A 23239-nucleotide genomic window follows, 5' to 3' on the forward strand; every position below is an offset into this window, starting at 1 on the left:
AGCTTCAATTTAGACCTAGAAAATAAAAAGGAACTCTACTGACGAGCAATTTTAATGGCAAACTATGAATGAAAAGGGGATAAAAAAAACTGTACTGACGAGCAAATTAAATATCGATCTAAAAAAGAGAATTTTTGCTTACTATAAACTAGAAGATGAGAAAGTGACACTACTGACGAGCAAATTGACTATCAATCTAAAAAAGGGCTTTTTCATTATTAACATGGAAGATGAGAAAAGAGACTCTACTGACAAGCAAACTTTAATTTCGATATAAAAAATGAAGAAACTTTGCTGATTTGCAAACTTTAGTTTTAACCTGAAAAGACAAAAAAGGACTCTACTAACGAGCAAATTAAGTTAAAAACTTAAAAATAAAAGAAAGTTATAAAATAAAAAAGTAATCTACTGACGAGCAAACTTTAATTTAATTTAATATAATTTGGATCTAGAAGATGGAACTCTAGAAGATGGATAGAAAAGGAACTCTACTGACAAGTAGAGTAAATATGATATGAATGAAAAAAGAGACTCTACCGACAAGCAAACTATAATATTTATCTAGTTTATAAAAAGGGACTCTACTGACAAGCAAACATCAATTTTTGCCTGGAAGATGAAAAAGAGACTCTACTGACAAATAAACTTTAATTTTTATCTAGAGATGGAAAAAGAGACTCTACAGACGAGCAAACTTTAATTTTTATTTATCATAGAAACTGGAAGAAAGAACTCTACTGACAAGTAAATCTGATATAAATAAGAAAAGGAACACTACCGACGAGCAAATCATAGTGAAATTTGTTAAAAAGGACTCTGCTGACAAGCAAACTTTAACTCTGATCTAGACTATGAAAAATGGACTCTACTGACGAGCAAACTTTACTTTTGATAGAGAAGATGAGAAAAGGGAATCTACCAACAAACAAACTTTAATATTTATCTAGTTTATGAAAAAGACGAGCAATTTTTAATTTCCATTTAAAAAATAAAACAGAGACTCTACCGATTAGCAAATTTAATCTTGATCTAAGAAATGAAAAAAGAAAATTTACCAATAAATAAGTAAATAAAACTGTAAACTAGAAGTAAAAAACTTTACCAGCCAGCAAATTTGGATCATGATCTATACTTACAATTAGACAATCAGAAAAGGGACTTTACTGACAACCAAATTAAAGAGCATAAAAAAGACTGACGAGTGAACTTTTTTTTTTTTTTTTTTTTTTTTTTTTTTTTTTTTTTTTAAGATAATATTATTAATTTATTTACATATATACATTATTTTCATATCTCAGTCAGACAGAGGTGCCTGGTATAAGAGATTATGAAAAACAGTTTAATCTGAGAGATGGAAAAAAGGGATTCTACCGACAACAAAACTCTATTGGCCAACAAATTATGATCATAATCTAGACTTAGACGATCAGAAAATGGACTTTACTGACTACCAAATTAAATGGCATAAAAAAGACATTCTACTAAGACGCAAGCTTTGATAATGACCTAGAAAATGAAAAAAAAAACTCTACTGACGAGCAAATTGAATAAAAATCTATAATATAAATCAAAATTTTTTGAATCAGCACATCACTATTATAAGCTTATTAATATTTATCCAAATTTAGCATTTGTATAAATTCTTTTGGATGTACGATTTGGAAATTATAATTTATGGCAAGGATACGTTATGAAGAACTTTCTATACTAAATTTGACAAAGGGCATGCGGTTGCCGTGCAGTCAGGTGTATATCTTAGGTTGTCAGAAGGAAAACCTAAACAAAAAAACCACACAAATGTCAAAAAACGACGTTAGATATCAGGGTTTTGCTGACCCAGCTTCATAACATACGAGTGACGTTGCAGTTTATGTGCAAAACACCTGAATACACAGCAAATAAATGGACATTTTAATAGTATTCAGTATGATTCAGTAGCATAATGTATGGAAGTTGGAGCGTAATGTTCACGCCAAAATCAAAGCATGTCATATATTGATATAAAAAACAAAGATATCAAATCAAAAATCAACACAAAATTAAATCAATCAAAACACTACACAACATCAATCAAACTATAAAAATATTGTAAATACAAATACAATTTGCAGTTAATTTAAAATAAATACATAATATTACAACTAAAGTGTTTTACTACAAATTGGTCCTTCAAAAATCAAAACGAACAAACAAGGGTGTTTCTGACCCAGCTTCAAAACATACGAGTGACATTGCAGTTTCTGTGTAAACTGCCTGAATGAACAGCAATAACATGATGTTTTGACAGTATTCAGTATATCAATCATTAATAGTGCTACATAATAGGTTGTCAAATATCTCCCTTCCGCCTTTTTGTATTATAAACCAAGAGCAAAAAAGCGGAAGGGAGATATTTGACAACCTAATATTTAATCGCAGTACTATAAATAGTACATCAGTTTATAACATAATTTCACACTTACCCTCTTTGATAAGCTATCAGGCCCAGTCGAATGCCTCTTATTACTATACAGATCTTCATCCGTACAAAACAGTCCTCCCAAGGCGTCGTCTCCAAATTGTGGCGGCGTATCCCCCGATCCTCCTGCTCCGTTCGCCCCTAAAGCCTGGAGGCACTGGAACGGAGGCAGTGGCGTCCACGGCGACTGATCCGGGGGCGAAACTCCCGTCGCAGCGGAGCAGTGCAAAGCAGAGGCTGCTCCACCTCGTTCTCGCACCGAAGGCAGAGGAGAGTAGCTCGTTTGGGAAAGGCGGCGGTTCGATATATTGTGAGTCGCTAAACCTGCAGAGCGAAAAAAATTGATTATCTATATATATATAGATAATCAATCAAGCCTGATACTAAATTTTAGTATCAGGCTCATCCTTACACTCCTTCAACCAATTCTTTACGAACATTAAATCCCCCACCCCATCCAATCTCAATACTAATGTAGTATATTCTGTTTCTTGTAATGACTGTGCTTTTCAATATATTGGACAAACCTCCCAATATGTACACAAGAGAATGAGACAACATGAACTAAGTGTGGTCCACCATAAACAAAAAAATTTCAAAAGTACCCTAGTACAACACTCTATAGAAACGCCCATTCATTTAATTTCACTCCAAAGATTTTATATCACGAAAGTTGCATCTTTAGAAGGTTATTCGCGGAGAGTTGTCTCATCCTCATAAACGTTTCTAACAGTGTCAACATTAGATCAGATCACAACCTATTACATGATTCATATTTAAATTTTTTACACTTTTTGACAAACAATTAATATCGACTTCCTTTTAAGATCAACAATTTAAGTATTCACACCCTGACATATAAAAACACACACATACAATCTCACATCTCTCGTTCAAGTGTTTACACGTGTTACAAAGGGCACACCAGTTTCATTTAGTTAATTTTCGTAAACCAATCGAACAACATCCAGAGAACAATATTATTTGTGTTTTCAAATAATAATTTTAAAAAAGACAAGTTTTTTAGTAATTTTGATTTACAAAATCTAATTATTCGGCGGAAAATTAACTCACAAAATCATTTTTGTTAAAAAAGCTTGTTTAGTGAAAAAGTGCTAACAAATATTCAAACATACAGGTAATTAATTCAACTTTGTCATTAACCTTTTCTTAAAAAATTTCCATAACTTTCAAAAAAATTTTCTATTATGTTTAATATCCTGTTCTGATAATCCACTCATTTATTTTTATCATTTTTATTTTGAACATATTATCATATTTCTGTACATTATTATATTTTTTACAATTTAATTCATTATTTAAGAAAAATCTATTTTCTTTTCCTAAACATATTGTTTGCTAAAATCTCATCAAGATCATGTTTCTTGACAGATGTCCTGAAGATGGAACGTACCTAGTTTCCGAAACGTCGACAATAAACAAATAATTAAATAAAGAAATTGTTTTTTTTAAAAACTTTTCTTGTTTTTTATTTTGTATTATTTTTGGATTCTTGTTCGAAACTCTACAAAATATACACAAATCCAAGACTCTACCATATAATATATATATATATATATATATATATATATATATATATATAAACTAGTTGGTTTGGTATTTAGCCTTGAGGCAAGTTACATGAACTTCCCGATATGTGTAAATAATCGACTTAATCAATAAAAAATAAATTAATTTATGAGTCATTAAAAGTATTCCGAGTGGATTTATTACACATCATTGCAAACGAAAGAACACGTTAACTCGGAGTATTTTCTAAAAGCAAATTTTCAAAAATCAATAAGTTTAGTTAATCAATAATTATAATTGAACCAGTTTCGGTAGGACCTTTAATGGTTTACTATATTCAAGACCAAGTACACTATCGTTATACCAACTAAATCGTCTAATTTTATTTTTAACAAACGTCAAAAAATTTACTCATTTTCTCAAACTTTGATGATTTTTTAAAATTAAACTACTTCTCGTAAGGCAGTAATAATTCAGTAAGTTCTATAAGACCGTGATATATATCGCTAAAAAAAGTTTCATAAAAATCGGCCTAAATTTTTTTTTCAACAGTTAAGTACAAGAAAACGGCTCGATAGATTTTCTCATAAAACTAATCAGTATAATTCCCAACTAATATCTTTCGAATAGTTTTTGATTTTTTAAAATCGGCTCGGTAGTTTGAGCCCAAATGTGGACGAAGAGTTTAAAACTTTTTTTCAAATTACAAAGAAACGGCTCGGCCGATCGTCGCACGAAACTGAGAAACGATAATCCTCATCGAGATACATCAATTGGTTTTGAAATGTCTGAAATCGGTTCAGGCGTTTTTGAGAAAACGTCGATGAAAGGTCTAATTTTGACAAATGCCAAAAAAACGATACCAATTTTTGCAAACTTTGACGAATTTTTAAAGCTAAACCAGTCGTTGTAGGGCCGTAATATTTTAGTATGATCTAGAAGACTATGGCATCTACCGTCAAAAAAATAATAATAAAAATCGTCAATTTTTTTTTTTAACTTTATTACAAGAAAACGGCCCGGCCGGTCTCTACCAGAAACTAATCAGCACGATTCCCAATCAATATCTATCAAACGATTTTTGAATTTTCAAAATCGATTCAGAATTGCGGGCTAAAACGTGGACGAAAATTTTTTCACTTTTCTGCTATTTATAAAGAAACGGCTTGGCCGATTGTCGCACAAACAATAGTCCTCATCGAGATACATCGAGTGGCTTTTAAATTTTTGAAAGCGGTCCAGCCGTTTTCGAGAAAACGTCGATTTACGGCAAAAAATCTGTTCACATACACGCACACACACACATACTTTTTCCAAATTTGGTATCATTTGGCATTTGTCAAAATTAGACCTTTCATCGACGTTTTCTCAAAAACGCCTGAACCGATTTCAGAAATTTAAAAACCATTTGATGTACTTCGGTGAGGACTATCGTTTGTCAATTTTGTGCGACAATCTGCCAAGCCGTTTCTTTGAAATTTGAAAAAAAGTGTTAAACTTTGCGTCCACATTTAAGCTCATCCTACCGAGAACCGATTTTAAAAAATCAAAAACTGTTCAAAAGGTATTAGTTGGGAATGATACTGATTAATTTTAGGTGAAAATCTACGAGCCGTTTTCTTGCAATTAACTGTTGAAAAAAAAATTTAAACCGATTTTTATGGATTTTTTTTAGCGATATATATCATGGTCTTATAGAACTTACTGTAATATTACGGCCTTACGACATATAGTTTAAATTTAAAAATTCATCAAAGTTTGAGAAAATGAGTAGTTTTTTTGACGTTTGTTAAAATTAAAATTAGACGATTCACTTGGTATAACGATAGAATACTTGGTCTTAATAAAAGTAATAAATCATTAAAGTCCTACGGAAGCTGGTTCAATTAAAAAAATATTGATTTTTGAAAATTTGCTTTTAGAAAATACTCCGATTAACATGTTTGTTCGTTTTCAATTATGTGTAATAAATCCACTCGGAATGCATTTAATCACTCATAAATTAATTTATATTTTATTGATTAAGTCGATTATTTACACATATCAGGAAGTTCATGTAACTTGCCTCAAGGCTAAATACGAAACCAACTAGTTTTTTTTCCTAAAATAAAAATTGAAAAAACAAATTTACATTGAAAAATGTATCATACTCACATATTAGGAAAAGTCATGAAGTTTGATGACGATTCAATTACGTTTGATATGAAAAATACTAATCGAAAAATCAAAAACGGTCATTTGACCGGTCCCGGTAGGAATAGTGTTAAGTAAAATTATTAATATTATATTAATAGTTAATAAGTGAAATTATTCTATTTTATTAAATCCTACCAGTGTTTGCAGCCGACGCCAGTTCCAGCAAAAACATCGCGTTTTGTTTTATCATCTCGTGCAATTCTGTTCCGGAGCAGACGACTGGTGACAGGGCGTGTCGGGCATACAGTTTGCGATCGGCCATTTGGAGATCAGCACCTGGGATAATGGAATTTTGAATTAAAAAAATACGAATCACAGAATTATTTTTTATAAGTTTAGTAATAATCTTACTGTTGTTGTCGGTGGTTCTTGTTTTGTATGCAGGATGCAACATGTCTGTTCCAGATGCATTTGTGTTGGATGTCGATTCTGGTAAAGAGGCGATGTAGAGGTATCGTTCGCGACAGGAATCGCACAGGAGGTACCAGGAACTACCTTCTGCAAAAAATACATAAATAGATTAATATTGTTTTGTTTATATTTCTAGTTTTGCAAAATTTTGGATATTGCCTAATGCTGCAAAAACACAGTGTTGTATTATTACTGGGTGTATCTGCATTCGCGTTTTTATTATAATTGCCATTTATTTTTAGCTTTTTGTATTAGTGTCATTAAAAACTGTCTCTATATACTATATGGGGTACGATTTATTTCTTGGGCTAATACAACCCGTAGGGTAAGTTATTGCAATGATCTAAAAATCGAAATTGAAAACTTTTGCATTTCTTTACGATTTGAATGGATAAAAAAACATTCGATTCATAAATAGATTAATATGGTTTACATTTCTAGTTTTGCAAAATTTTGGACGATGTCTAATGTAGCAAGAATTCAGAGTTGTATTATTATTAGCTTAATCTGGCGATCGCGTAAAATCCAGCAGTTTTTTTTAACATTTTTTTTTAATTACCATTTAATTCCATTTTTTTGTATTGACTTCATTGAAAATTTTTATTATATAGAATATTTGGTGTACTAATATGCAAGTATAATATACTAACTAATATACGAGTATAATATACAAGTGGGCGGCTAATCAACACTTTTCTCATTTGACGTTTTTTAAATCATAACTAATGTACATTTAAGAACAGAAAAATGCAACACATAGATATTATTTTAGGAATAAAAAACATCTATCAATTTTAATGTAAATCTGAATACTGAATAAAAATGTACCTAAAAATTGAATTACATAAAGTTGAGAAAACATATTGTGAAGATAAAATGCAAAAAGGAATTTGCTCGTCAGTGGAGTTCTTTTTTCTTTTAAATATGCCAGAATTTGCTTGTCAGTAGATTTCTTTTTTCTTTTAAATGTCAGAATTTACTCGCCTGTAAAATTCTTTTTTTATAGAAAATGCCAGCAAAGTTCTTTTCTTTAGAAACGTTTGAACTTGTTCGTTAGTAGAGTTCCTTTTAAATATAAAAATCTGAATTTGCTCGCCTGTAAGCTTATTTATTTAAAAAAAATATACGTCTGAATTTGCTCGTCAGTGGAATTCCTTTTTATAATGAAAAGTGTCTGAATTTTATGTTTAGTACAATTTTTTTTAAAAAAGTCTGACTTTGCATGTCAGTTGACTTGTTTTTTTTTTTTCAAAAAATGCCTCAATTTGCTCGTTAGTAGAGTTCCTTTTTTATAATGAAAATGTCTAAATTTTCTGTTCTGTTAGAGTTCTTTTTTTCTATAAAATGCCTGATGTCTGACTCTTTAGTAGGGTTCTTTTTCCTCTAAAATGTCTGAATTTGCTCGCCTGTAGAATTGTTTTTTTTTTCCAAAAATGTATAAATTTTTTGTTCTGTTAGAGTTCTTTTTTTCTATAAAATGCCTGATTTTTGCTCTTTAGTAGGGTTCTTTTTCTTCTGAAACGTCTGAATTTGCTAGCCTGTAGAATTGTTTTTTTTTTTCTAAAAATGTCTAAATTTGCTTGTCAGTATAGCCCCTTTTTCTCTAAAAATGTCTGACTCTACTGACCTTGCTCGTCAGTAGAGTTTTTTTTTCTTTTTTTTCAATGCCAGAATTTGCTCGTCAGTAGAGTTCTTTTTTTATAATAAAGACGTCTGAATTTGCTGTTTAGTAAAGTTTTTTCCTATAAATGCCTGAATTTGCTTTTCAGTAAAATTCTTTTTACTCTAAAAATGTCTGAATTTACTTTTCAGTATAGTTCCTTTTTATATTCTAGATCAAAATTAAAGTTTACTCATCAGTAGAGTCCCTTTTCTATCTGCAAGGTCAAATTTGAAGCTTGCTTATCAGTTGACGATTATCCGAAACAAACACATAGGCAGACCAGAAATTAAATACTTTGGATCCATTTTCTTTAAAAAAATACATACAATTATTTTTTCGAAATAATGCCAACTTATTTTACGTGGAATCCGTCAACATGAAAATTTTACCGCCGTAAACAAAGAAAATGCAGTATGAATCTGTTAGAAATCGATGCTGATTGAGATATTTTACTCGCTGATGCTTCTAGTTAAAGTCAAAGATGTAGAGTATACTTATAAATCTTAAACCTTAACTTATGAATCTTATTTTAAGTAAGACTTTTAACCAAGTATTTTGCTACACTTTTACTGTTTTTTTACTTTTAAGTAACAATTATAAATTAAGAAACATTTGTGTTCAATATTCGGATCTATGATCAATTATTTATAGATTGTTCTATTTTGTTAGTAACGTTAATAGTTGGTTTTTCATAAAATAAATATTTAAGGTTAAATTTTTCATTTTTAAAAGTGCATCCATTAGTAAAATGAGAAAAAAATCAAATGAGAAAGATCAAAAGTGTTGTGTTACCCCAAGAATTTTTTTCAATAGAACTTGGAAAGAATTGTCTATGGTAACACCATTATTTTATAAACATAAAAATATAAACGTATAAAGTTTACACTAGGCAACACTGCTGCTGCAGCGATATTTTAGTAGCAGCAGTAACTATTATTCAATATAGATTTGTAAGTCGATAAAACCTTTTATCTTATATATAAAAATGGATCGCAAAATGTGTTGGTAAGCGCATAACTCAACAACGCCTGGACCAATTTGGCCAATTCTTTTTTTAAAATGTTCGTTTAAGATCAAGCATAGTTCTTACGGAGAGAAAAAATCGAATAATTGCCGGGAAACCCCTAAAAACAGCCCTTTTCTTTTTCACATACAAACTTTAGTATTTTCATATTTTTGCCATCAGATACGGAATATTTACTCAAGTCAATGGAGCTTTTTGGGCCTGAATTTTTTACTGTGCTCCAATATGTATGAAATTTTTAAATTAGGTTTATCTTACTCTCAAGTTCAAAAGTGAAAATAGTTTAGACTCCTTTGCCATTTCTCGGGGGAATGACATTTCTCTCAGTGGTATAATTTCATTTTTTTTTTTCAAAATAACGTCGGATATCGATAAAAGAACTAATTAAAAGAAAAAAATGTTTCATAATGTTTTTCAAAAAAGCACATACTCATCATTTTATTTAAAGCAGTGGTACATTTAAGATCCATATGGGTGGATGTATATACATTTCGGTATAGACTGTAATGTAAAAAAAACATAATAATTTTTAACAATTGGCAAATATCAGTATAGGTTATTAAAAAAATGGAACTTTTGAATTGTAGGCATGGTTACAGGACAACGTCTGTCGGTTCATCTAGTTAGTAATAAATCTATATCGTGATTTCCGTACAACGCTACAGTTTATTCAGCAAATTAAATTAAATTGAATTAAAATAGTGTTTAATTTACTAAACAAGTTCTAAAAGACATTGAATTTCTTGAAACACAGTTCCAGAACTAATACAAAAAAACTGAAAAAAACTGAAAATGAGTAGCAATTATAGTAAAAATAATAAAACTTCTTTCTTAAATTCGTCACGGAAATAGCAAGTACACCTAGTATAACATAAATTCCATATTATACAAAAAAATCATTTTTCAAAAATCATATCCTTTATTCTACCTGTACCCCCGTCTCCGCAATTGCCTGCCCATCCTCTGCAATAGTGTCCTGCCGAATTGTAACCGCGTCCATCCGCCGGCCTGGTGCAGCCGGGATGTTCGGCTCGCATGTGCCTGGTTATCGTCATTCCTGGTGCAAGCAGGGCCTCCGATTTAGGAGGACACAGCTCGCAAGTCGGCTTGGGGAAACCGGTGCGGAAGTCGACTGTTGCGTCATCTGGAAAAGAAACCAGGAGTAAATGAAACGTTATCACAACAGCCAAAATTAGCAGCGTTTTTGTTTTGACGTTTGTTAAAATTAGATATTTTGCTTGGTATGGCGATATAGTACCTGGTTTTAATAAATTTACTAAACAGTTATAATCATACAGAAACTAGTCCAATTATAAAAAAATATTGAATTTTCAACATTAGCTTTTAGAAAATACTTCGCATTGTATTGAACAAGTGTTGGATTTTCAAAAATGTGCAATGAATCCATTCGCAATACTTATAAATCACTCATTATTATTGTTTAAGTCGATTAGTTAGAAGATTTCTATTATCTTACCTATTGGTGATGTCTTCTTAAAGAACTTCCTCAGTTTGGCGCTTTTTCCTGAGGTGGATTTCATCTCCTTGGCCAACCTGGCGCGTTCGTTGTTAAACCGATTAGAATCCTTAGCTGCTGCTGCAGCAGAACTGTTATTGCTAGAATTATTGTATCCGCTGTTGACGTAAGACGCCTGCGCCTTTTTGGGTATTCGGAGGCGACATGGAAGGCATTGCAGGTCTAGGAATAATAAAAATAAATAGTTTATATAAATAAGAGAAATAAATTCTCTAAGTGTGCTACCTTAGGTATTTAAAAAAGTTTATAAAGTTTTCTTGAAAAAAAAATCACAAAATTCATGTATTTCTTTCTGAAACTGGTTTTAAAATAGATGAGATAGTTTGACGCAAATAGATTTGATTAAGCTTTGAATTTAAATTAGCAGTAGAAGATAGATCTTTTTAGCCCCGTTTACTTAACACTTTGCCGACCGATAGGGAAGATCTCCCCTAATTTAATCTGGAGTTGTTTACAATTACTAACGACTGTTTCTAAAAACATATATAATAAAATACACTAATTTTTGAAACATGTTTTCAACGATACCACACTCTAAAACAATATTAGAATACATTTTTTCATGTATTAAATCGTATTATATGCCTTCAGTCTTCATTTTTCGATTTTATTATCTAAACCTTTTGAACAACCTCCAAAAAATAATTGATATAAACTTTTGATTTCATGTTTTAGTTAAATAATATGTGAAATCGTTAAACAAAATTGTTACCGTAATAATTGATCATAAAAATAATTTTTGGACTTTTTTATTTTAAATAGTGAAATTCAGTCGGTGGAAACTGCACAGGTCGGTAAAGTGTTAAAATATTCTAGATAAATTTCAACATTTCAAAAATTTCTCGAATTATATCGATTAGGAATCGATCTTTAATATACTTTTTTAGTGACCAAAATTGCTATTTGTAATTTTCAATTCATTTCCAAAATCGTGGTAAAGTTTAAAATTTTTAACTTAACATCTGCCCACATAAGTAGAAATCGAATGTTTTTTATTTATTCAACTCGATTGAGCGGTGCTCCCGGAAACGTCGACGAAAAATTGTATCCATACATACTCATTAAGGTGATCCTTAATATTGCTCCCAGAGGCTCAAATGCTTTCCAATTGATTCAAAAATATTTTCTGAAAGTTTTAGCTCTTGATATTAACTTTAAGATAGTCCGCACTTCAACCAAAGTTTCTATATAAATAACATGGGTAAAATTTCATTTCATTTATAACTTAGCGACAAGTGAATGAAAGTTTTGAGAATAACATTATATTTCCTTATTTTGATCATAAATCAAAATATTACAACAAAAATTTGATATATTTCATTATATAAGTATTTACTTAGGAAGAAGAACCTAGAAACTTTGGTTGAATTGTGGACTATCTTAAAGTTAATATTAAGAGCTAAAACTTTCAGAGATTTTTTTTGAGCAAGAAAATTCGAAAACATCCATATTAAGGACCATCCTAATACACATATACTATACACATACATACATTTTTTCTAAGGTATGCCAAAATGTTCAAAAACCTCTAAACCGTGAAGATGCAAAACATTTCATTTTCGATTTTCGGCCCATTACTATAACTTACTCTAAGGAAATTTAAAAAGAAATTAGAAAGTCAGAACTGTATGATGGTTTGGCAAAACATTCCAACAAACTCCAATAATTTTTGCCAAGTGGGCCAAAATAAGTGATTTCAATAATGAAATAAATCATATCGTTGTTCATGTTGAATTTCATAAGTTGTTGAATATAAACATCATATTTGATCTCTAGGTTTAATGTTAAGAGTAAAGGTAGACAATTTCTTTGTAATTAACTTCAACTGGACGACCAAACTTTCTTCATCTTTAAATCAAAAATTATCAGAACAAAATTTTACAAACAAATTTACTTACTGCTGTTTTTTAAACCTTAGTACAAACAGTTTTGCCTTTGCAAAAATAAAAAGCAAAATACAACAAAACAATTTGATTAAATTTTTTGTCTATCAGAAGAATCCCTTCTAAAAAAAATCTTCATTTACTCGTAAGTATAGCCCAGTCCTTTCAAGTTCAACTTATATTTTTATGTTTATAATAAATAGTTCATTTTTTATTCATATTTATAAAATAATTTATAACTTACCTGGTAATGCTGGGACTCTCTAGAACCCTGAATTCGGTCATATAATTCTTACTGAGCTGCTCCCAAAGTAGAACTATGGATCTGAGAGCTGGTGGTAAAACTGACACCATTTCTGGTAAACTTGACAACTTATTTGGAGCAGACGTGCCTGCCACTTCCTCTTTAATGACCTGCAAATGGTAAAAGATCTTAAGAAAATGTAATAATAATGTAAAATGTTACAAAAACAAAATAATAGAATTATAGCATATCTATAGTATGCATCAATTTACAATATGCATTTTGCTTCACAATTAATGATGACCGTTAGATTCTATTTCCTACCATTTTTTATAACGCATAAACTATTAATAAACTAGTTGTGCATGGCATTGTGTCTTAAGCCAAATTGCTGGAACTTCCCGTACCGTAATGAAATTTTCGAGAAATTTTAAACGTTTTCAAATATATTATTACAAATATTGTGACTTTCATTATTTTTGCTATCTTGTAATATCTGAGCAAATCAAATGTAAATCATAAATCATAAATTAATTTATCTGCAGAATATTAACAATCGTCATTTCATTTCGAATTCAATTTAAAAAAAAAAATAGTTGCCTTAATTTACACAAAATTGAAAAAGTGCTCCCGTACAGTCACAGTCTAAACGCACTTGCAAATAATTCTGTGCGACATTTTCACTGATACTGTGCTTAGCTTGGCGGCATTTTCACATTTTTAATAGTTTTTTTTCACAAAATTGAAAAAGTGTGCTTTAAACGCACTTGGGTAAACATTTGTACCAAAGTGGCGCTTAGACTGTGCTTAGCCTGGGTAATTTTTTGAATTTTTAACCCAAAAAACTTTTATAATTTATAGAATTAAAATTAATATTAGAATCTTTTCCGATATTCAAAAAAATAGATATTAAATAAAAAATTAAAATAACTAGTGGTATATGGCATCGTGTCTTGAGACAAATTGCTGGAACTTCCCGTACCAAATTCAAATTTTGATAATCCGAATTATTTTCGATATTCAACAATTTTTTTTCCAAAACTAAAAAAAATTCTTTTTCCAAAAATAACTGTTTCGTCAATACAAGCAGAAAGTTTTATGGATCACTCAAATCGGATGTATCGTTCTCTCAAAAACTGCCATTTTTTGCACATTTAGTTCCGTATCTTCGAAACGGCAGGACCAGCTGTTTCCAAATACAAATCACCACTTCTTCCCGTCAATGTTTATTGAATCATTCAAATCGGATGCTCCGTTCACTCAAAAAGTCGATTTCTATTTTCCGCACTCTTTGCTCCGTATCTCCGCAATGGCAGGACCTGCCTTTGCCGAAAACTAATCAGAACATATCCCTATCAATGGGAGTCGAATGTTTTTTGAACCATTCAAATCAGTTGTTATGTGCGCCCGAAGACTTGGACAAAAAATTGTGTCCATACATACACACACACAGAAACCTTCAAAACGCGAAAAAAATGCAAAAAATTTCAATTTCGATTTTTGGATGATTACAATCACTTACCCTACGGAAACCGATTACAAAATAACATTTCAAGAAAAAGTTTTCAATCCCACTTACCTCTCCATTATTCTGACCAGAAGCATTAGCCTGCTGCGAATTACTATTCTTCCTCGAACCCCTATTGCTCCTATTTGCAGCTGCATTGGCGGCGCTCCTCGTCAACGCATCTAAAGCACCAGGCTGAATCTGACTGAGTCCATAATAACCCGCTCCTGCTCCTGCTCCGCCGCCGATGGTCACCTCCGCAGCGCTGTGGCGCTGCCGAGCGCGTTCCTCCTTCGTCAGCTGTCTTGCCTGAGCCGAATTCGGTGTTGCCTGATTCGGCGAAGGATAACCGGGCGTCTGATTGGCGAACTGAAGCGGCCGGATTGGCACCAGAGCGCCCTCTTTGGGAAGCAAGGGATGGAATTTGAGGAAAGAGGCGCAGGCCATGGCGTCGTGGACGATACCTGGGATAGAAGATTGATTTAGTGTAATGATGGTGTATGGCATCGTGCCTTAAGGCAAATTAATAAGAGTTAAATATTCGAGGAAAAAAATCAGTAAACAATAATAAATTGATCAATGATTTACAACAATTGTTTTAAACATTTTCAAATAACATTGCTAAAAATGTCGATGATTTATCAGAACGTGGTTCAAATAAAAAAGATAAAAAAAAGAACAGTGAATGTGTTTTTGCGGAATCCTGCTTTAACACTGCAGCAAAGACGAGCAAAATTAATGCCAAAATGTTTAGAAATATCTACAAAAATATCTACAAAACTATCTGAACCTTTCTTCGTATTCATTATCTGAAATGGCGCAACACAATGGGGAAACCCCTGACAACTGGAAAACGTGCGCTACTTTTGCGCTTGGGCACATGAAAATATTGATAGAGATTTTTAAAATGTCATTTTTACTGATGAATGTTCTATATGAGCACGTACTGTCCTCATCGAGCCGTTAAATTAAAATACGAGCCGTCAGACTAGAATAATCCGTTAAATTAGTAAAAAGCAAGCGTCGGAGATGCCAGCCAATTGTCGACTCCGGTGATGACTGGACACATATTGACCAAATTGCATCATTGCTTGTAATGTACACAATACATATATAAATATTAAAGTTTCATAAAATAATTATTTTTATAAATTAACACGGACACGCTCTTACTTGACCGACTGTAGATAATTATAATCACTATATATTTTATCGTTCATGAAATACTCGTATACAGTGACGATCTTTTATCGCTCAAAGCACTTGAGAATGATTCATTAACAAGAGGTGCCGAATAAATCCATCTGTGGATATATTTCTTACAATTAGAATAACACATTTGAAATATACACATTTCCAAACTCTATTGAATTGTAAATTTAAAATTCATATTTGAAATACAAACCGCAGTAGAAATGAATCGTGACCACAGGGGTAAAAAGTCGTGGTGCAATGTTCAAATCTTGTTATGAGAAATTTGGAAAATTCATGGAAGAACTGTTTCATATGGTTTATTACAAATGAAAACATGTTTCCCATCTGATTTACACGTCTAATTTTATATTTACACGAATTATACATAATTTTTAAATGTGGGCGTAATGAAAGCATTTTGTGGCCGACCAAGATTCGTTTCTTCAGTATTATCGAACTTAGGAAATAGATTGTATTTATGTCGATCACGAAAAAAAATCAACTTTAAATAATCACTTAGCACTAAAAACATGGTTAATGCCTTTAAAAAGTCAATATTAAAACCAATATGGGCTCCATATAAATTCAATATTGATATAAAATATTAAAATCTCATTCAAAACTACTATAAGTTCAATATTAAAAACCAATATAAGAATAATATAAATAAACAATATTTACCCCAAATCGAAAAATATTATTTAACCCACAATTAAAAATATTATTAACTTCCCCTAGGGTAGTTATAGTAATGGGCCGAAAATCGAAAATGAAAATTCTAGCATTTCTCGGCGTTTTGAAGGTACCTGAACATATTACTGGCAAAGGCAGGTCCAGCCGTTACGGAGATACGGAGCAAAGAGTGCAGAAAATACAAATCGAGTTTTTGAGAGAACGGATCATCCGATTTGAATGATCTAAAAACATTCAATTTGTAATGATTGGGAGAAGAGGTTATTAGTTTTTCGCAAAGACAGGTCCAGCCATTTGGAAGATACAGAGCTAAATGTGCAGAAAATGGGAGTTTTTTAGTGAACTAAGCGTCCGATTTGAATGATCTAAAAAACTATCTGCTTGTATTGACAAAACAATTGCTTTTGAGGATAAAAAATTATTATATCTTTTTTATTTCCCATAAAATAGTTTTGTAATTTTGGATTAAAAATTCAAAAAATTACCCAGGCTAAGAACATGCTAAGTCTAAGCGCCACTCTGGTACAAATGTTTACCCAAGTGCGTTTATACTGTTTATGTATTGAAAACTTTTATTGAAAAATGTAAAAATGCCGACAAGCTAAGCACAGTATAAGTGAAAATGTCGCACAGAATTATTTGCAAATGCGTTTAGACTGTGATTAAACGGGAGCACTTTTTCAATTTTGTGTAACTATTTGGCCAACTATTGTTTTTGAAATTGAATTCGAAATGAAATGACGATTGTTAATGTTCTGGAGATAAATTGATTTATGATTTATGTTTTACATTTGATTTGCTCATATATAACAAGATAGCAAAAATAATGAAAGTTACAGTTTTTGTAATAATATATTTGAAAACGTTTATAATTTCTCGAATATTTCATTACGATACGGGAAGTACCAGCAATTTGCCTCAAGGCACGTTGCTGGTACTTCATTGCATACAACACTAGTTTTATTTATTATCGAACTTGGGAAATAAGTAGTATTTACATTGGTCAAGAAAATAATCAATATTAAAAAATCAATTAGCGCCAAAAACATCAATGGTGCCTCTTAAATTATCGTTTTTGTCACTTTTTTCTCGTGTCTTCAAAACGGCTGGACCTGCCTTTGCCAAAAACTAATCAGCACGTCTTCATATTAATGGGAATCGAATGTTTTTTGAATCATTCAAATGGGTTGATTTGTGCGCCCGAAATCGTCAACGTAAAATTGTATGCGCACACACACACACACACACACATACATCCATTTTTTCTAATGTATGTCGAAAATATTCAGAAACCTATAAAACGTAAAGATATGCAAAAATGTTCATTTTCAATTTTTTGCGATTACTATAACTTACCCTACAAAAAGTTACCAACATTATATTTCTTAATATTACAACTATCCCTCACCCTCGTGCCACAAAAAGGCAGCAAACATCGCCCTCAAACTCTCCGCCACCGACGGAGACATGGCCTCCTTCACCGGTTTACTGCCATCGAGTTGTGCCTGATTTTCAGTATTAAATTTCCAGTTGATGGGTCCTCCAGGAGCGCGACTGAAGGTCGTCGATGTGTTAAATGCTGCTGCTGCAGCATCTGAAAAGGCATTGCCGCAGGCTGCCGATGCTGAAGATACGTTAAAGTCGCCTCGAGGGCTGATGGATCTCTTGCCGCGCGATTTGGGCGACGATTGCCTGTGGTGGTTTCTTGAGGCTTTTGGAGACATTGGGCCGTCCTGGGAAAAGAAGTGTGATGATGTTATATTAAATGATGATCTATAGAATGCCCTGATAAGCATGATGCTGGGTCAATAAAGCCGGGGATATTGCTGAAGCAGGGTGGGCTTGTCAGAAAATTTTAATCTTGCAATTTTTCTCCTTACTTATACGTTATCGATTATTTTATTATGTCTTATTATTATTATTTTTGTGAAACATGGAGATTTTTATTTTATTTTATTTTTTTAATTTTATTTTCATTAAGCAGAGAATGCTGACAAGTGTTTACAATTGATTGTTTACAAATTAGTAGATACGCCCAGTGGTAATTGAGATGTAATTTTTTTTTTTAAAAACTGCTAACAGTATTTCTTTTTAGTTACATACAGAACTTATTATTTTTAATTATATTCACTCACTGAAATTAGAAACATTTAGAAATGTTAAATACTCATAGGGTAGAATAACATGTATATAATTATATATATATTGTAAAACTAAAACTAAAACTAAAAACCTTAATCTATTAAAGAAATTGTCATTTTTTTTTTTAAAAAAATAACTGTACTGACGATCAAGTTGAGGCATTTTTATCAATTGAAGAACTCTACTGACGAGTCAATTCTGACATTTCTATAAATTGAAGATCTCCACTGACGAGTAAATTATGCCATTTTTAAAAGAAAAAAGAACTCTTCTGGTGAGCAAATTTTGTAATTTTTAAAAGAAAAAAGAAAGAACTCTACTGACGAGCAAATTATGAAATTTTTAGAAGAGAAAAGAAACTCTACTGACGAGCAAATTGTAACATTTTTAGAAAAAAAAACGAACTCTAGGGATGAGCAAATTCTGACATTTTTAGAAAAAACTAGAATTTCTACTAACGAGGAAATTCTGACATTAAAAAAAGGAACTATTAAGATTTTTAGAAAAAAGAAGGAACTCTACTGACGAGTAAGAACTCTACTGATGAGCAAATTTTCATAAAATAAGGAATTCTACAGAAGTGCAAATTCCTAATTTTATTTTAAAAAAAGAAACTATACTGACTAACAATTTCTGATATTATCAGAAAAAAGGACTCTACTGAAGAGCAAATTTTGACATTAAAAAGGACTCTCACTTTCATTTCGGACTTTATAAGTTATTTACATTAATAAAAACTAGATAAAATTTACTAAAATTTAGTTAAACTTTTATATACACTTTGATATTAAAATTTAGATTAATTCTTAGTTGAAATGCAGACTTTCATAATAATGTATGGATTTATAATATTTTTTACTTTTTTAAAATAACTTTCAATTATAATTTCGAGCATATTGTTTCATATTTTCATAATAAAATAATCGTATTTTCACGTTATTGACACAAATTTACGTATGCTCACTTTATTGGCAAAAATAACAGATACTATGTCCAAATTAAGGCAAGTCAATCAATAAATTGACTTATACTTCGACTCGAATCTTAAAGACAGATTTTCTTTTAGCACTTTAAATCGCAGTTGAATTATAAACGTATGTTGTAATAAAATTATTTATTGAAATAAAATTTACGTAATCACAAATTTGTACTTACTGCTCCAATCGAAAAATGACTCCTTATGGCAGTATTTGCAGAAACGACATCAGAATTTTCAGGAGATGTCTGGGTACCGGTCTGCGCCAATTTTCGAGGACTATCCATCAAATCCTAAAAAAAGGAATGAAGAGGTTATATAAAAAAAAAACTGTCGAATCTAACTAAAAAATAACAATACTTGTTAAAAAACTATATTAATAGTTATTATATACAGGTATTTAAAACTAAACAACAGTGCTCAAAATCGAAAAAAAAAACTAACGGTGAACAAAAATTTTTTGTTGAAAAATTGAAAATGTGGTTGCGATAGCAACGTCGCCCGATTTAAGGCAATGGCTGGTCACCTGGACACATTTGCCCTCTACTTTAAAATAGTAACATTTAAAAATAATTTCACACTTCACTTGTTTTTGAGAAAATACTACTAGACCTTATCAATGTTGATTCTAGTTCACAAAACTTTTTTATATAAAAATAATTTATAAATTATTTTTTATTACCTCGCTCTTGCTGCTAGCAGGGCTGCAAGCAGCAGCAGGTTGCTGATTAGCCTGATTGTTTCCAGGTGGCATTGCAGCCTGTGACGTCACAGGACTAGGACTTTGGGACAAATCTCTTGTCAAAGAACTGACCAGGGCAGAAGTATCTGATAAAGTTGAGCCTCTACGTTCCTGCGTATGTTGAGTACCTGAAACTAATAAAAATGAATAGTAATAAGAAGATGTGTTGATAGATGGAAATGTGGTGTTAGAAAAAACACGAACCTAGAGGTGAAACTCCGATGCTTCTTGGTGAACTGCTACCAGCTGCATCTCTATCTGCACGACCTAAGAGGAAAATATTAATTGAAAATTAGACGGGACAAAAACAATTATTTTATTTATTATTTAAAATTATTTATATATAAAATTTTTACCTGGTATGGTGACCGGACTAGAGCTTCCGCTAACATTTTTGCGCTTTTGTGGCTGCTGTTGACTATGATGGTCACTTTGGGATTGATTTCCATTGGAACCAATTGCTCTTACCAAATCACGTACCGATATACCACTTGATGTAGTGTTGGTATGATGTTCTGACTTTTCACTATCACTGTAAATAAAAATAAGTAGTTGAAAAGTGTAAATGACAAATGACTACAAATGGCTAATTGTGAATAAATTATGAGTTTCCCTGTTATTTCTTGTTCAATTTTGTTCGCAAAGTTTTTAAACGTTATATATAGAGTTGTAGATAATTTTATTATCTTTCCAATGATATACGACAACATATGTGGTGCAGAAGAAATTTTAGTAACATAAATAAGAAACTAGAAAAGTAACCGCCAATAGCTAATAGCTTCAGTTACTTGTAACTAAAGTATACATTTCACATTAATTTTTTATCTAATTTTGTACGCAAAGCTATCAAACATTATATACATAGTTGTAGATAATTTTATTATCTTTCTAACGACACACAACAACATATGAGTTGTACAACAAATTTTGGCAACATAAACAAGAAACTAGAAAAGTAACTACCAATAGCTAATAACTTCAGTTACTTGTTAGTTACAAGTATAAATTTCACATTAATTTTTTATCTAATTTTGTTCGCAAAGTTCTCAAACGTTTTATACAAAGTTGTAGATAATTTTAGTATCTTTCTAACGATAAACAACATCATATATGTTGTAGAAGTAATTTTAGCAGCATACACAAGAAACCAGAAAAGTAACCACCAATGGCTAATAATTTCAGTTACTTGTAACTAAAGTATAAATTTCACGTATAAAGTTTAACATTACTCTTTTGTCTAATTTTGTTCGCAAAGTTATTAAACGTTATATACAGAGTTGTAGATAATTTTATTATCTTTCTAACAATATACAACAACATATGGGTTGCAGAATAATTTCTAGCAACATAAACAAGAAACTAGAAAAGTAACCACTAAAGGCTTAAGGGGCACAACTAGTGTGAAATTTAAAAAAAAAATCGAATTTTCAATTTTTCTATATTTCGATAGGTTAGACCTTTAAAAATAACATTCCAAAATTTTAAATCGATATCTTAAATAGTTACAGCCATTTAAAGAGTATATATATAGTACATACTATAACGATCATTTTATCTTCAAATGCGTTTTTCTCGAAACAGCATTTTCCGAATTTGCAGCAGCGATTACTCAAAAACAAATAATCCGATCACTATCGAATTTTTTTACATGTTCTATATATAGTTCTCCGTAAAATGAACTATCGATTTTTTGATCGGATCAAAAATCGAATTTTGGCAGTCCAAAAACGACCAAAATTTTGGGTAAAATTCGACTTTTCTTTGAAAAACGCCGTCATTTTGTCAATTTTTGATTTTTTTTTCTTTACCGTAGTTCATTTTACAGACTTAAAACATGTATAAATATATTCTTAAAATTTTGAAATGATTGATAAAGTAGTTTTTTTAATATAAATTCCCAAAAATCACTTTTTTTAGGTGGTGCACTAGTACTACACTACACTAGTTGTGCCCCTTAGTAACTTGTGACTAAATTATAAATTTCACATGCTTTTCTTATTTAATTTTGTTCACAAAGTTATTAAACATTATATGCAGATTTGTAGATAATTTTATTATCTTTCTAACGAGATATGACAATATATATGTTGTAGAACAAATTTTAGTAACACAAACAAGAAACTAGGAAAGTAACCACCAATGGCTAATAACTTGTAACTAAAATAAAAATTTCGCAATTTTTTCTTATTTAATTTTGTTAGCAAAGTTTTTAAACGATAAGTAGACAATTTTATTAGCTTTCTAGCAATATATAACATTACCGTTGTCTTTTAATTTTATATAACAAAATTATGTAGGATTTTAAAAAAAAATACAAACAATTTAACTCAAAACACATTATTTTCCAATATCTAAGTCAAAAGATTCTGAGTCGAGATATCGAATTAGATTTGGCAAAAAAATTAATAATAATATATCTTTACCTTTTCTTTTTGTCACCACCAGAATTTTTGCCTTCTTCACCTTTAAACCATTTTTGAAGGGCTTGGAATTTTGTCCCGCTACTTCCAACAACGCTATTTATGGCATTTCCAACACTGCATATGGAACTGGCACTTGTACTAGTTACACTTTTCTATTAAAAAAAATAATTTAAATCAATAAAAATTACTGACCTATCAAGAAACAAAAATATAAAAATATAATTCTTATTACCTGTGATGTGATTCCCTTGGGTGGCGAACTCGAGTGCCCAGACTTTTCCAAATTTTCAGCAATTTTATTAAGTCCACTTTTAGCTGTAGATGCTGCAGCCACCATACTTGCAGTATCCTGCTTGGTTGCAGTCTTAATCTTCTTAACCGAATGCTTGTCTTTGGCTGATTGTGGCTGATGATCTCCGAATACAAACGGATTGACCTCCTGAATCTCCGCAGATGATCCTGTTGATGTCGCTGGTTCTTGAGATGACTGAAACACAAGAATAAATTGCACAATTTGTTTCCAACTATCATCTTCTTTTTTTTTTACCTTGGTCGGTTGGAATCTGAAAGTGCTGGCTGGCCCGTACGAAGCAAAATCGAATGCCTGTTTTTCAGC

At 31.2% G+C, this 23239-nt stretch overlaps 1 protein-coding gene across 1 annotated transcript in view; it reads right to left on the reverse strand.

Moving 5' to 3' along the window:
• The window catches only part of LOC113378627 (E3 ubiquitin-protein ligase highwire-like), a 107292-nt gene extending 96469 nt beyond the window's left edge, over nt 1-10823 (reverse strand). The window contains exons 1-5 of the mRNA XM_026619178.1: nt 10760-10823; nt 10211-10426; nt 6536-6682; nt 6320-6460; nt 2463-2782 (exon numbers count right to left, since the gene is read on the reverse strand). Of these exons, the coding sequence (XP_026474963.1) occupies nt 2463-2782; nt 6320-6460; nt 6536-6682; nt 10211-10426; nt 10760-10823 (888 nt within the window). The remainder of the gene's footprint in view (nt 1-2462; nt 2783-6319; nt 6461-6535; nt 6683-10210; nt 10427-10759) is intronic.
• Nucleotides 10824-23239: the final 12416 nt, after the last annotated feature.

The sequence above is a fragment of the Ctenocephalides felis genome, unplaced genomic scaffold (assembly GCF_003426905.1).
Source record: "Ctenocephalides felis isolate EL2017-DRISC unplaced genomic scaffold, ASM342690v1 CF-g0.4_SCAFFOLD_01886, whole genome shotgun sequence".
NCBI classification, from domain to species: domain Eukaryota; kingdom Metazoa; phylum Arthropoda; class Insecta; order Siphonaptera; family Pulicidae; genus Ctenocephalides; species Ctenocephalides felis.